Raw genomic sequence first — 12,862 nt, forward strand, 5'->3', positions numbered from 1 at the left:
TGAAAGGCCTCGAAACCCACACTAGGGCTGGTAATTAGAGAGAAACCACATACCAAACACACACCAGTGGGAGCCCATAGAGCCCCGGCAAAAACAAAGTGGGTGACAAATGATATTATGAATAATAATGGCAATCAAACGGGAGCTCAATTGCTACCCACTAACTTAGCTTTTTAATGAAGCAACACAGGAGGGATGATGAAAAGACACATTTATTGCTCCCAGAAAGCCCTTTTGTGACTTCATGCACATTTTCTCCCTCTTTCTTTCTTTCTGCCACAGTGTAAACAGTTTTTGAATATTCACGTGGTATGAAACACGGAACATGGTCCTCTCTTGGGGTGGGTGTGTGGGGGGTCTCACTTCTATTTAAATCTCACCCATATCTATTTGTAGCCATCCTAACTGGACCCTATGGCATTATAAAAAGAGCCATTTCCTCACAATTTAGGACAATCTCATTGAGCAGATCAGGGTTTCTCAATCTCGGCACTATTGAATTTTGATAATTTCTGTAGTGGGGATTGTCCCAGGCCTTGTAGGGTGTTTGGCAGCATTCCTAGCCTTTACCCACTAGATGCCAGTAGCATCCTCTGTCCAATGTGACAGCCAAAAATAATTCCAAACATTACTGAAAGATGGAGAGCCACTGGCCTAGACACACCAGGGAGCTGTCCTAGGCTCACGCTCAGAGAGGCTTCACACCCTCCAGCCACCCAAATCCACCTCTGTTCACGTCTGTTTGCAAAGGGACTTGCCCAAAGGCAAGTGAGCATTTGTTTAGTTGACTTCAGAGTAGCCTGGTCCTTCTGGGCTTTTCTGCGTGGGGAGCAGACCATAATGCCATAGCCCAGAAGGCTTCGGCCTTGGTGTCCAGCCACCTGGGACCTTGTTTTGGCCCCAGGAGGAGACTGGATGTATAGTTGAAAAAGAAAGACACCTATTTTAGTTTTTCGAACACACCTGCTTTGCATTGATATTTTCCCATAGGAGAGCATTCTAGTTACCCGTCACAACACAGAGATGATTTCAAAACAGAGTTCACCGTGATTGGCTTAATTTTTAGCAGTGCTAGTCAACATTCAAGGCTCGGAAGCCCCTGGGAGCTGTGTATTTCCCTGAGTACTTCGGTCTTGTATCAGTTTGCCATGCTTCTAGTTTCTTGTCAAGTTGGGTTGACCTTTTAATTTTGAGACGGAATGCTAGGCGCTGTTGAAAGACCACAAAGGCGCGCGCGCGCACACACACACACACACACGCACACACACACACACACACAATCTATCGTTTAAAGCAGGAGACAGTAAACTTTTTTTGTTAAGGGTCAGATAGTAAATATTTTTGGTTCTGTGGGCCGCCAGGTTTCTGTCACAACTATTCAACTCTGCCGTCGTAGCATGAAAGTAGACATACACAGTACATAAATGAATGAGCATGGCTGTGTTCCAATAAAACTTTATTTACAAGAATAGATGATAGGCTCCATCTGGCTGGATATTGAGCTGTGTTTTCTTGAGACAACCCAGTATGCAAAAATCCAACCCTATAAATTAGGAAGTGTTTATAAATAATTGTCTGATTTGAGAAAAGATATGCTGAAGAATTCCATTAAGGTAGTCCTCTGGAAATATAGTTTGATTAAAAAAAAAAAAAAAACAGAAATTTACGCATAATTTTTAGAATCAAAATTAGGTTTCTAGGTCTTTGCCAGCATTTGAAGTTTTTGGTATTTGTTTTTGTTTTAATAAGTGTCTTTTAAGTTGTATGATGACTCCTTTCAATAATATCAACCTTTTTCTTGTTATCGTAACATTTTAAAGAATTATAGTGGATATTAAGTGAGCCAGGTTCTAAAGTGATTGGACAGTATACGATCACTGATTGTTAAGCATGAGAGTTTTGACTGTGATAATTTCTGTCAAGTCCTTTACTGAAAAGAAAATAGAAAGCTTCGATTGATAAATGTAGCTATGAATGTTCTTTCTTCCTTGGGAGATGTGAACTAAGATACGTAAACAACTGTGAGACAGTATTTGAAGCCTATATAAAAAACAAAAAACCCTTTCCTAAAGTGCGTATCCCACAGTATTTCACTGGTATAATCTAATTTTGAGATGTTTTCTTTGTACCAGGTAGAAATACTTTAATGTTAATTGACATGAGGTTATTCTTAAATCGAAACAAATATTAACCGGAAGGCACCTAGGATATAAAGATGGAGGAAGCCGAATAATAATTATGTTCACAAATTCACTCTAATCTCAAGCAACCTACGATTTTCTCTTTCAAATGGCATGAAAGAGCAGCACAAAATTCACAGCTTTGATCTTTTTCTGCTCAACAGAAGAAGTACCGTCAGCATCCAGATGCTTTGAAGTTTACCAGTATTAAAGACACTCCGGAGATGGTCCAGGCCAGAATTAGTTATACCCAAGCAGTGGATGTAAGCGATAATGTATATACATTACAACTCCAAGAGTGGGCTCTTCTTTCGACATTGCGATTGAAGCCGAGGGGTTCTTGGCTTGCTCCTTCTGTTGTTCTAAGGATGAAGGAACTGCTTGTCCTTTGTGGAGGTGCACCTTAGTGGGGTGCTTCCTCATTAGGATGCAAATGGCGTGTTACCACTCTTAGGATGCCAAATGGGGCTCTGCCACCCCATGGCCCTGATGCTCTCATTCCTTCCTGTTTGCATGTCTGGAAGATTTGTCTCTCTCTGACGGGGCCTTTTCTTCTCTCCTTTTGTTTTAAAGTATCGTTTTTCAGACCTGGAATTTTTGGGTGAAATTCTTGGTAATTGAAACACCGAAGCAATGCTCAGAGCTCCTTGGGAGTTTAGGGCAGGAATTCTTCTTCTCTGAATTTCCCCAAGACTTTGAAAATGATTTAGATCTGATGTATGTACATTAGACTAAATTTTCAAGCCATCGCCCATATTCTGTTTTTAATGTGAAACCAAGATCTGGCCTTTTGTCCTCTCAGCCCAGGGTTCTTTGGAGACTAATTTGAATGATGGAGTCCTATAAAAATTCACTTTTGGATGTGAATTAGCTCTGTTTGGCTGATTTTACTGAGAGAGGTCCACAGCCCTCTGTGCAGGGCAGAAATGCCCTTTAAATCTCCAAACCATTCAACTTGCCACGATGAAAATTTACAAATCTTGGAGGGAGGGATTTCAAAATTCTTTCCTTTGTTTCCCATTTGAGCAATTATGCTGGTTGTGCCTTATTCGACAGGCATTCTGAAATGGCCTGAGTGCCTGTCAGATGAGATATATTTGGGGATGATTTACAAACTTGAGGGTTTAGGAATTTATCATTTCTTGATAGTCAGCCCATCGGAATCAAATTGAATTCAGAGAAACAAGAACTTTTGTATGAAGAAAAACAATACCTGCTTCTTCCTTACCCTAACCAACTCTAGGGGGCACTGCTGTGATACGTAGAAACTCGGACACATCTAATAAGATTTGGGATGGAAAAAAGCCCAGTTTAGAAACTTTCTTTGGTGGCTGCTGCCAACTCCATGTGTCATTGCTAAGTACTAGAATATCGTAAGCCCAAATCAGAGTTCTGGGAGAATAGCACCCCAGACCTACCCAGGAGACATTTATTAGCATAAAAATCCTTGAGATGGGAGAGGACATAAGGATTGAAATAAGTCCAGGGAAAACCTGACCTATGGAAGAGCCACTCTCTCTCATACCTCCTGAATTTTGATGCCCTCTCATAGCTTATAGTTAATAACAAAATTACCAGATGTTAACGAGATCTCATTTCTCGTTTGACAACCATCAGCAATGTGCTACAAGTAGAGCGTTAACTGAAAGTTTCAGCCTGTCGTGTTCTGAGGTGGGAAGTAGCACTTGGGAGAGAATGAAACGCATGTCACCCCGCTAGCTGTGAGATCTAGGTGGAGGCAGGGTGCCCATGATCCTGTCTCTATGGGGAGGTGGCAGCTGCAATACCCTTGTCTCCTGGAGTTTAATTTGGCTGATGGCTGCATGAAGAAGGCTTCTGGATTTAATGTAAAACCTCTCTCTACCCACAGAGATTATACAAGGAACAAGGAGAAAATATAAAGCACCATTACACACAAACAGCTGACCTCCCGGAAGTCCTGCTGGCCAAGCTGAATGCCATGAATATCAGTGAGGTGAGTTTGATGGGAAGGCAATGGTTTTAATTATGGGAGATCAGGGGACCTGTGCAGTTGCACAGCATCTTGTGCTCAGAAGGGCCTTGTGCTTGGTTTGATGTTCTGCTGTCACCATTTTGAATATGCGATATTTTTGAACAAGGGGCCCCATGTTCTCATTTGTATTGGGCCCTGCAAATTATATAGGTGGTAGTTGGTCCTGGAGAAAAGTCAAGCTCATTTACAAGAATGAGACTAGGAAAACTGCCTTAATACGAAGGGCATTTATATTGAGGGGCTGGAATTTGGGAGCGTCAGAATATAGGTGAGTATATCCGGGGGTGTGCCAAGGAGAGACTTGGAGGATTTAACCCCTCCACTTCATCGTCCCTATCAGCACCCCCACTTCCTGTTCTTTGACAGAGATAGCTGAGTTCTCTTCATCCTACATAAAGAGCCACACACATACAGCTCATGCCTTTTTCTTCCAATCAACTTGCTACTCAGAGAAATCTGGGTCTATCTGTCTTTAAAACTCTTACTTTTTAACCCTCCTTCCCCCACCCATGGCTGTCCCCTCCAACGGTGGGCACAAGGCAGGATCCACCTCTTTGCTGATTTTTACTAAGCCCCAGGGATCTCTGACTCCCAACTGGGGAAAAAAAAACCCACAACAAATTCAATTCCCACGTTGGTAACGGGAGTTTGGTAAACCACCAGGTCACGTGACAGTCTTCATTTGTGCATATCTTCCCAACAGACACGTTATAAGGAATCCTGGAGCAAACTTCGAGACGGTGGTTATAAACTGAGATTGGATGCCATTCCATTCCGGGCAGCAAAGGCTTCTGGTGAAATCATAAGTGATGTGAGCATCCACCTCCATTACTGTGATAATATTTAATCCTAACCAATTTTTATTCCCTTTGCCCCTAACTCCTGCTTTCTTTTGCCTGTGGATAATATCCTCTCCTCTCCCAACTGACTGTGTCAGGGCTATCAGATAACGACCAGTGAGAAAGAACATACCCTACAACAAAAAATTCCCTTGCTGGAGTATAAAGCCAGATGCTGGATGGTAAATATGGACCCTGGGCAGATGAAATGCACCCTCCGCCAAGCGTTTTCCTAAAGCAAGTCCACGTGAAGAGACTGTTAACAATGCACCCACCTTCTTCCAGCGTGGGCGGCCCAAGTGCTAACTCGTCTGCCATTTCATATCCCAGCCCTTTAGTCATTGGGAGTCTTGCATATGAAAGAATAGGCCTTCTGACGACTCCCACGCGTTTCTTTTAACTCACCCAGTTACTGTCAAAAGAACAAAACATTTTCGTCCAATACCCACCTCTTCCATTCCGTGTCCCTTGTCCCTGAGCTGTTACTCTCTCAAAAAAAAATTTAGTACAAACAAAGAGGCATTTGAGAAAATGAAAGGGCAGATGCTTGGCTCCCGGAGCTTGGAAGATGATATCAGCCTTGCACATTCAGTGTACGCGAGCTCGCTGCAGAGTGAAGTAAGTGGGAGAAAATGCAACAGAGCTGCACGCCCCCCCCACCCCGCCCCCAACAGTGCACAGCCAACTAATGCCGTTTGTCCTTCTGGTTGTGGGTACTGGCTCTGTCCTAACCAGCTCTGTGGCATGATCAGGTCCATTGGTCCCTCTGGGTTTTAGCTTCTTCCTTGGTCAAGTGAGAAGTTGGGTTAGCTGACCCCTTAGCTCCCTTCCGGGCTGGGCATTCTATGATTTTGACCAGGGGCCACAAACGGGGAGCTTGTGGGCTAGATTTAGACTACGGAGTTGTTCTGTTTGGTCTGCAAAGTAATTTCATTGCAAACCTTAAAAATGGAAAGTTTCATATAAAAGTTGTAGACTTCTGGCCAGAAGCCAGACATAGATTCCTCCTGGCTGCAGTTGAAGTTGATTACTGAGAGCTCCATTTAAAAGGGATCCGTGTTCTCTTGGTTATGCAGCCCCCACTTCCTCCTTCACTCATTTATGCCGCCTGTCTGGCTCCCAGAGGCATCTGAGTTTGCAACCCTTATTTTGCCCCTCTGGATGCTGGCACATGCATAACAGGAGGTGAGCAGCAGGTGAGCGAGTGAAGCTTCATCTGTGTTTGCAGCCGCTCCCGAGCTCTAACATCACCACCTCAGCTCCATCTCAGATCATCAGGCATTAGATTCTCATGGGAGCACCAGTCCCTGGTTCCAAAACGGGTGGGGACTGCTATTCTAGAGGACCAAACACTTTTACATGCAATAGCTCATTAACCACCAAACAATCTCTAGGAACTTCATCTTGTTATTCATCCTGAGTCTACTGATAAAAACTCAGTCCATCGTCTAAGATCAGCTAGAAGTGGGCAGGGCCAGGACATAGAATCAACTCCACATTGCTCTCTTTCCACAGCTTCACATGTTCTCTGCCTCAGTGTCCCCACTTCTCACATTATTTTTTTTCTTTTCTGCTCTGGAATGCCAACCTTAGAGTATAGGGTTGGACATGAATTATTCAGGGCTGAGAGGAGGATTAGCAGAGGTGGGAGCGGGAGGTTAGGCAGCCGTGGCTGGAGCTTCAGAATGCCACGGGTGGATGGAGAAGAAAGAGCTGGCAATTACGCATCTGACTCCCAAGAAGCACTGAGTGAGCTTCACGCACCTGTACACAGCTCCTCCAAGGACCGTAGTGGAGCTCATGGTCTGGAAATGAGCCTCTCCCTTCTCTCTCATGATGATGTTGGGCTCTTGGGAATACCCATCCCTCAGAACTGACTTTTCAAGCATCCATCCACTGCTCCTGACTCCCAGATTTCCTAGCGGGGGAGGGGGGGGCGGGTTATCTGATACTTTGTAAGCTAGCTTGAGAGGAAACTCTCTGGTGTCTAAAATCTGAACCTGAGAAGGTGAAAGGAAGAAACTGTGGTGGCAGGGCCTGCATCTTCTTACCTCTGGAAAATGGAATGAGCTGAAGTCGGGAGCAAGGAAACGATTGACGTTTTTACTGTCCCTTGAACTTCTCTGTATTTTCCCCAACTGGGGGAACCATGGGCTTTTGTCATTCCAATCGACAACCTTCAGGAGCTGGGGCCGGTGAGCGGACGTGAAGACGATTCCTGCTTACTAAGCCAGTCCTCACAGGAAAGGAGCCCTGCCCCTGCCAAGAATATCTCCTGGGCTTACCCAGGACAGTGGCATTGCAGTTACTCTCCCTGATGGTCCTGATGCAAATAGTGGCTTTGAAATCACCGCTGTTGATTCGTCTGCCCCTCTAGGTGAATTACAAGAAAGGCTTCGAACACTCAAAGGCGCAGTTCCATCTGCCGTTGGACATGATAACCCTGGTGCATGCCAGGAAGGCTCAGAGCCTGGCCAGCGACCAGGACTACAGACACCCGCTCCCCCAGTACACATCTTTGGAGGAAGACCTGAGGCTCAGCTGTGCCAAGAAAGCTCACAAGTTGCAGAGTGAGGTGAGGAGACCTGACCTCTCTCTCGGGGGCTCATTCCTGTCCCGTTTGACCCTGAGGCTGTGACCTGCCAACTCCAACTGGCTCTGCAGGAAGCTCCAGAGATGAGGAATCCTAAACTTGGGGTTCCTTTTGAAATAGCACTCCGGCCTGGTGTTTCTGCCTACCTCTTAATAAGCACAATTGCACAGATCTAAACACAACAACCATTAATTGAGTATTTCTGCTGAACTCTAAGCATTGTTTTTATGCATTATCTCATTTAAACCACAAAACTACCCTATATCAATAGTCTCTGTCCCCATTTTACAGAGGAATTATAGTGAGACTCAAAGAAGTTAAGTAGCTTGCCCAAGATCACACAATAAATGAGAAAGGGGTGCCTTCTGGGCTTACCCCACCTGTTTCCTGGGGATGGCAGGCCCAGGAGGGTCAGGAGCATCAAGGAGTTCCCTACTCCTAAAGAGATACAGGATGTCTCGTCCCAACCGGCAGCAGCAGCATCCTGTCTGGTACTCACTTTACTTCCCAGCTTGCTGGGTTTTCACGCTGTGAGATTTGCAAGTAATGGGCCTGTGTCAGAAAAGAAAACTGTGCACCAAACCTGCTCCCTGGTTTGGCAGTGCCTGCGAGCTGAGCAGCGCTCAGATCTAGGTATCTGTCATCTGCTCAAATTTTGTGTCTGTGTACAGCATTTACTGAATGACATAAACTGTCAGGAACCTGAGAGCAGCGGTAGGTATGGGGAGCTGCCACGCTCAGCTTAGGGGCCTGTTGTCACTTGAGCACCTCTTGTTGTGATAGCGATTAGAAGGCAGCACACCCGGGGGTGCCTCGGTGGCTGAAGGGAAGTGAATCCGGGGACCCTTTAAACTGTCAGCCAAATCACTCAGGTACCCACACTTGCCCCCACTCACACAGACTCAGACAGGCCTTTGCCAGATAATCCTGGATTCGTTTATTAGTTCTTTCTTAACCCATGATTAATTAATGCCACCCTCTGCTGCTGGGTTTTGTTGTAGCAGACCTATTAAACCATTGCCACACTTGCCCCAAGACAACTGATTTTCTAACCACAATCCTCTCTAGCGTTTATTTTTGATTGCCCATATTAAAATAAAAATCAGCCTACCGTTCCTCTAACAGCCACTGAGACAAGTGACAGCAGCGTTATTTTCTTCTGACCTACATTTTTGTTTTCCTAATGAGCATTTACTAAGAAGCATTTGTGCATCTGCTGAATATGAGCTACCTGCAGAGACTGGCTTGGCCCCGAGTTCTAGTTATGACGCCATCCTGTAGTGGGTCCTCTGGTTTCTCTGTGCATCCCAGTTCTGAGAATTTGGCTTTTCTGGTCCCTTGTGTTGTTCCTTGTAGAATGTGTACCGGTCGGACCTGAACTTTATGCGGGGTGTCGCCTGTGTCATTCCAGGCACGTTAGAGATTGAAGGGCGAAAGAGAGCGTCTGAACTCATCAGTGAGGTAACTGGGGACCGGAGCGGGTGAGGAGCGTCAAGTATGTTTCCATAGCAGAGGAACAATTGGTTTGTTCCTGACCGCGAAAATGAGTTACATGTTACACCCTTTGCACTGGGGACTCACTGTGGAACTTCTCTCCCGGCCTCTCTTCCTGGATTCTTCATTCAGACCGAGTGTCATTTAAGACAATTTTGCAGATATGGAGTCGGTTCCTCTATTAACATATAAAGATTATTCACTGACTCATAAGATGTACTTTCCTCGTGTCCCTTTGGAGACTGGCCCTGTATTACAATGTGAAGTGGGCAAGCATTGGAGACCAACAGATGGAAATTAAAATTCCAGGCCAGCACTCATTTGCTGTGTGACCTCAAGCCAGTCACCTGCCCTCTCTGAGCCTCACCTTTTGAATCAGTCAAATGGGGACACTCATACCTCCTTTGTTTAGTTTTTGTGAGGATTAGCACTAATTTAAGCATTGTGCTTCTCTGGTGGCTGTATATGAAATAGTTACTATAAGCTTAGTTATAATTTCTTGGTAAAAATACAGAAGTCTAGAATTCTAAGCTCTTTGAATCCTGAGGAAACTTGCTCACCTCTTAGAGAACTTTGGGACTGCCATTCATGGTAGATGCAAGGACAGGTGGGCACTGGAAGTAAATGTGGTTAGTGGCCAGGCTGGGGGCATCAGATGAGCTATGGTTTGCTTGCACATTGACTAGGAACTCTGGGCAAGCGGAACTATCTTCACTGTGGAAATTTAGATATAATTCGTGCTTTGCTTTTCCAGTGAAATCTCTAAAGCAAATGGTTCTAAACCTTGTGGTGTATCAGAATCCCCTGAGAAAGCTTAGAAAAAAAATACAGAGGCCTGGGTCCTCCAACAAGTTACTGAATCCTGGTCTCCCAGAGTGGATGCAAGCTTGTGTATATTTTAAGCTGCAGTTATTTTTAGTACACTCCCTAAGCTGAGGAACCCTGGATTTCTAGCAAGTAAAGGTGGAGAGCAAAACTTGAATTTCAACTGTCATGTTCACATTCATGGTGAAGGACTAGATCTCCCTTTCCTGTTGTCAAGTATCTGAGTTAGTCCATCCTGTCCTTTCTGCTTCTTCATCCCAGTGAGTTCTGGTTTTATACCTTACCGAATCTCCTTATTCCTTTGCATGTGTGAATTCAGAGTAAATATCGTCAGCATCCACAGTCGTTCAAGTACACAGCTGTGACAGACACTCCCAGCCTCCTTCATGCGAAACTCAGCAACCAGCTCACGAATGAGGTAAACGTCTCCTGATGGCTTGGGAATGGACTTTTACAAAACTGCTAGATTATGAAGAATATGTGTGAATATTTGTGGGTCGGAGTCGGGTAGTGGTAGAAAGCATGGGTGTTTGTATGGAGGTTTAGAAGAAAAGAAACGCCATTACACAGAGCCTAAATGTTTTCCAGCAGGAAAGAAGGCCCAGCTGGAAATCTGATTAAGTCTCTATGTAGTCTTGCTACCCAAGGGCAGTCACAGACCAGCAGCATCAGCGTGTCCTGGGAGCTCGTTAGAAGGGCTGAGCCTCAGGCCCCACCCCAGACCCGCTGAATCCACCTGGCCCTTTAACAAGGTCCTCACCTGCTTCCTTTGCGCATTAAAGTTTGAGAAGTTCCGGTCTGTCCATCGAGGCAGATATTGGCTAAGCACTTTCACATCGTCATTCTGATGATTATTGTAAGGAGAATTTGTGGTTAGTCAAGGACAGTTCTCCGGTATGGTGTTTGTCAGGCTTTTCAAATTTCTCCCTCATCTTCTTCTCATTCACTGTTTACCCGTCACACTTTAATATCTCTAATGGGGAGGGGGATACAGGGGAAGGAATCTCATTATGTAACACCATCGTTCCGGTCCTAATTCCTCTTAGTGGCTCTTCTACAAGTTGGAAATAGAAAGTGAACTTGGCAGAGAATTAAATTTTACATCATCTTTACTTTTTAAGATTCTCCTTCTGACTCTAACTTTTAGAAATCAGTTGAGTTTTCGCTATTTATATTATTAGTTCCCACTCTCACCTCAAGTCAAAAAGGAAGAAATGACAGCTTGGGGTAAGAACGTCTGACGGGCTTGTATAGTGCTGTTACCAATTTAAAATTCCTACTTAACCTTGTCTGCCTGCTTTGTGAGCTGGGTACTGTGGAGTAACAATGCCTCTTATGATGGCCTTTGGGCTTGGAGGACTCAACAACCACAGACCTATTTTTAATCATGAGAGCAGACATTTTTATATCGAATGTGGCCACCTGGGGCAGCATGGATGTCATTTCACCCACAGAAGCATCCAGGACTTTAGTGAAGAATGCAGACCATGGTCTGCGAACCTCCCTTACGCATCGCAGAGTTTCTCCTAAATTCCCCAGGTCTGCAATGCAGGGAACCTTAAGAGCATGTTTTTCTTTCTTCATTCTATGATTGAGCAAAGTGTAGGGGAAGAAAAAATATCTTTTTCTTTACCCATCTTAGGTTCTGGGGCTGGGGCTATGTAAGAAAAGACAGATTAACAAGAAGAAAAAATATAACAAGTAAAAAGTATATTTAATATAAGCTTTACGTGATTTGGGAATCTTCATAAGGAAATGAAGACCCAAAGAAACGGTGAAACCTGAATGTGTTTATACTAGTTTTGATGAAGAATGCAGAGTTGTGGAAAAATGTGATAGGACAGAAGAGTATAAGCTAAGTGTAGGCACCTGGGGGACACTTAGCAAGGTCTGCTCACTCAGATTCCTCTCTGCATCCCTCCATCTTCAGAGGTAAAGATGCTCTTCTCCTTGGGTGCAGGGAGGGCACCCCTCACTGGAGGGTCTCATGACTTGCTTCAGGGGAGAAGGTCAGAGAGAATCCTTCTAGCAGGTACCTGCACATCTCACGTTCCTTCAGCTTAAAATATTCAATATGCCAAGGTGCCACGTTTCAGAGAAACATGTCCTGAACCCTATCAAAAGCCACTTGCAATTTCTTACATATTCTTTTTATATTGCTCGATTTGACTCATGAAAGACTGTCTTCATTGAAAGAAATATCTTCTCCATGGTATGCCCGTGACACAACAAATGGCCTTTTACAGACGTGTTCCCCAGTGGCAAATGAGGGGCCTCTAGCTCTGCAGAAATGCACAACTCTTATCTTCTTTTCTTTCCCTCCCTCCCTTCAAAAGCTAAATGGCTTTGAAAAACATTAAATGTTCACCAGTCATGGAGGAGCAGGGTTTCCTTTTCCCTCCCTTCTTCCCTCTCTCCCTTCCTTCCTTCCTTCCTTCCTTCCTTCCTTCCATTTTTCCTTTGTCCCAGCGCCTCTACAAAGCAGCCGGGGAGGATGCAAAGCACCAGTACACAATGACTCTGGGTCTGCCTGAGTTTGTCCGAGCGAAAACAAATGCGGCCAATTTGAGTGATGTAAGCCTTTCTTGTTGCTGAAGTTCAAGCATGCTCCAAAGCCACGTGTGTCTGTGTCTATGATGTGATCTAACAGTGACCCTTCTGGCATTCACAGAAACTTAAAAAAAAAAAAAATGTGTCATTTAGATGCTCACATTAAATATACCTTTTCACAAATGTGTTGCGTAGATACGTGTCAGAGCCCAGTACGGCGTGTGTGCTAATGAGATTTTCTTCACAAAATAAAAAGCTTTTGCTTGTCAGAAATTGATTCCAGAACATTGTAGTACAAGTGAAAGGAGTAGCCTTTGTTCGTTGATTCATGTATTTTTTTTTTAAAAGAAGGTCTACATGTGTTCCT

At 44.5% G+C, this 12,862-nt stretch overlaps 1 protein-coding gene across 1 annotated transcript in view; it reads left to right on the forward strand.

Annotated features, from left to right (window-relative positions):
* Window positions 1-12,862, forward strand: part of NRAP (nebulin related anchoring protein) — a 67,172-nt gene that overhangs the window by 39,211 nt on the left and 15,099 nt on the right. Inside the window, 8 exon segments of the mRNA XM_025039112.1 lie at window positions 2,345-2,443; window positions 4,051-4,155; window positions 4,898-5,005; window positions 5,540-5,544; window positions 5,546-5,651; window positions 7,411-7,608; window positions 8,983-9,087; window positions 10,265-10,363. Of these exon segments, the coding sequence (XP_024894880.1) occupies window positions 2,345-2,443; window positions 4,051-4,155; window positions 4,898-5,005; window positions 5,540-5,544; window positions 5,546-5,651; window positions 7,411-7,608; window positions 8,983-9,087; window positions 10,265-10,363 (825 nt within the window).

This window comes from Pteropus alecto, unplaced genomic scaffold, assembly GCF_000325575.1.
Source record: "Pteropus alecto unplaced genomic scaffold, ASM32557v1 scaffold177, whole genome shotgun sequence".
Lineage (NCBI taxonomy): Eukaryota > Metazoa > Chordata > Mammalia > Chiroptera > Pteropodidae > Pteropus > Pteropus alecto.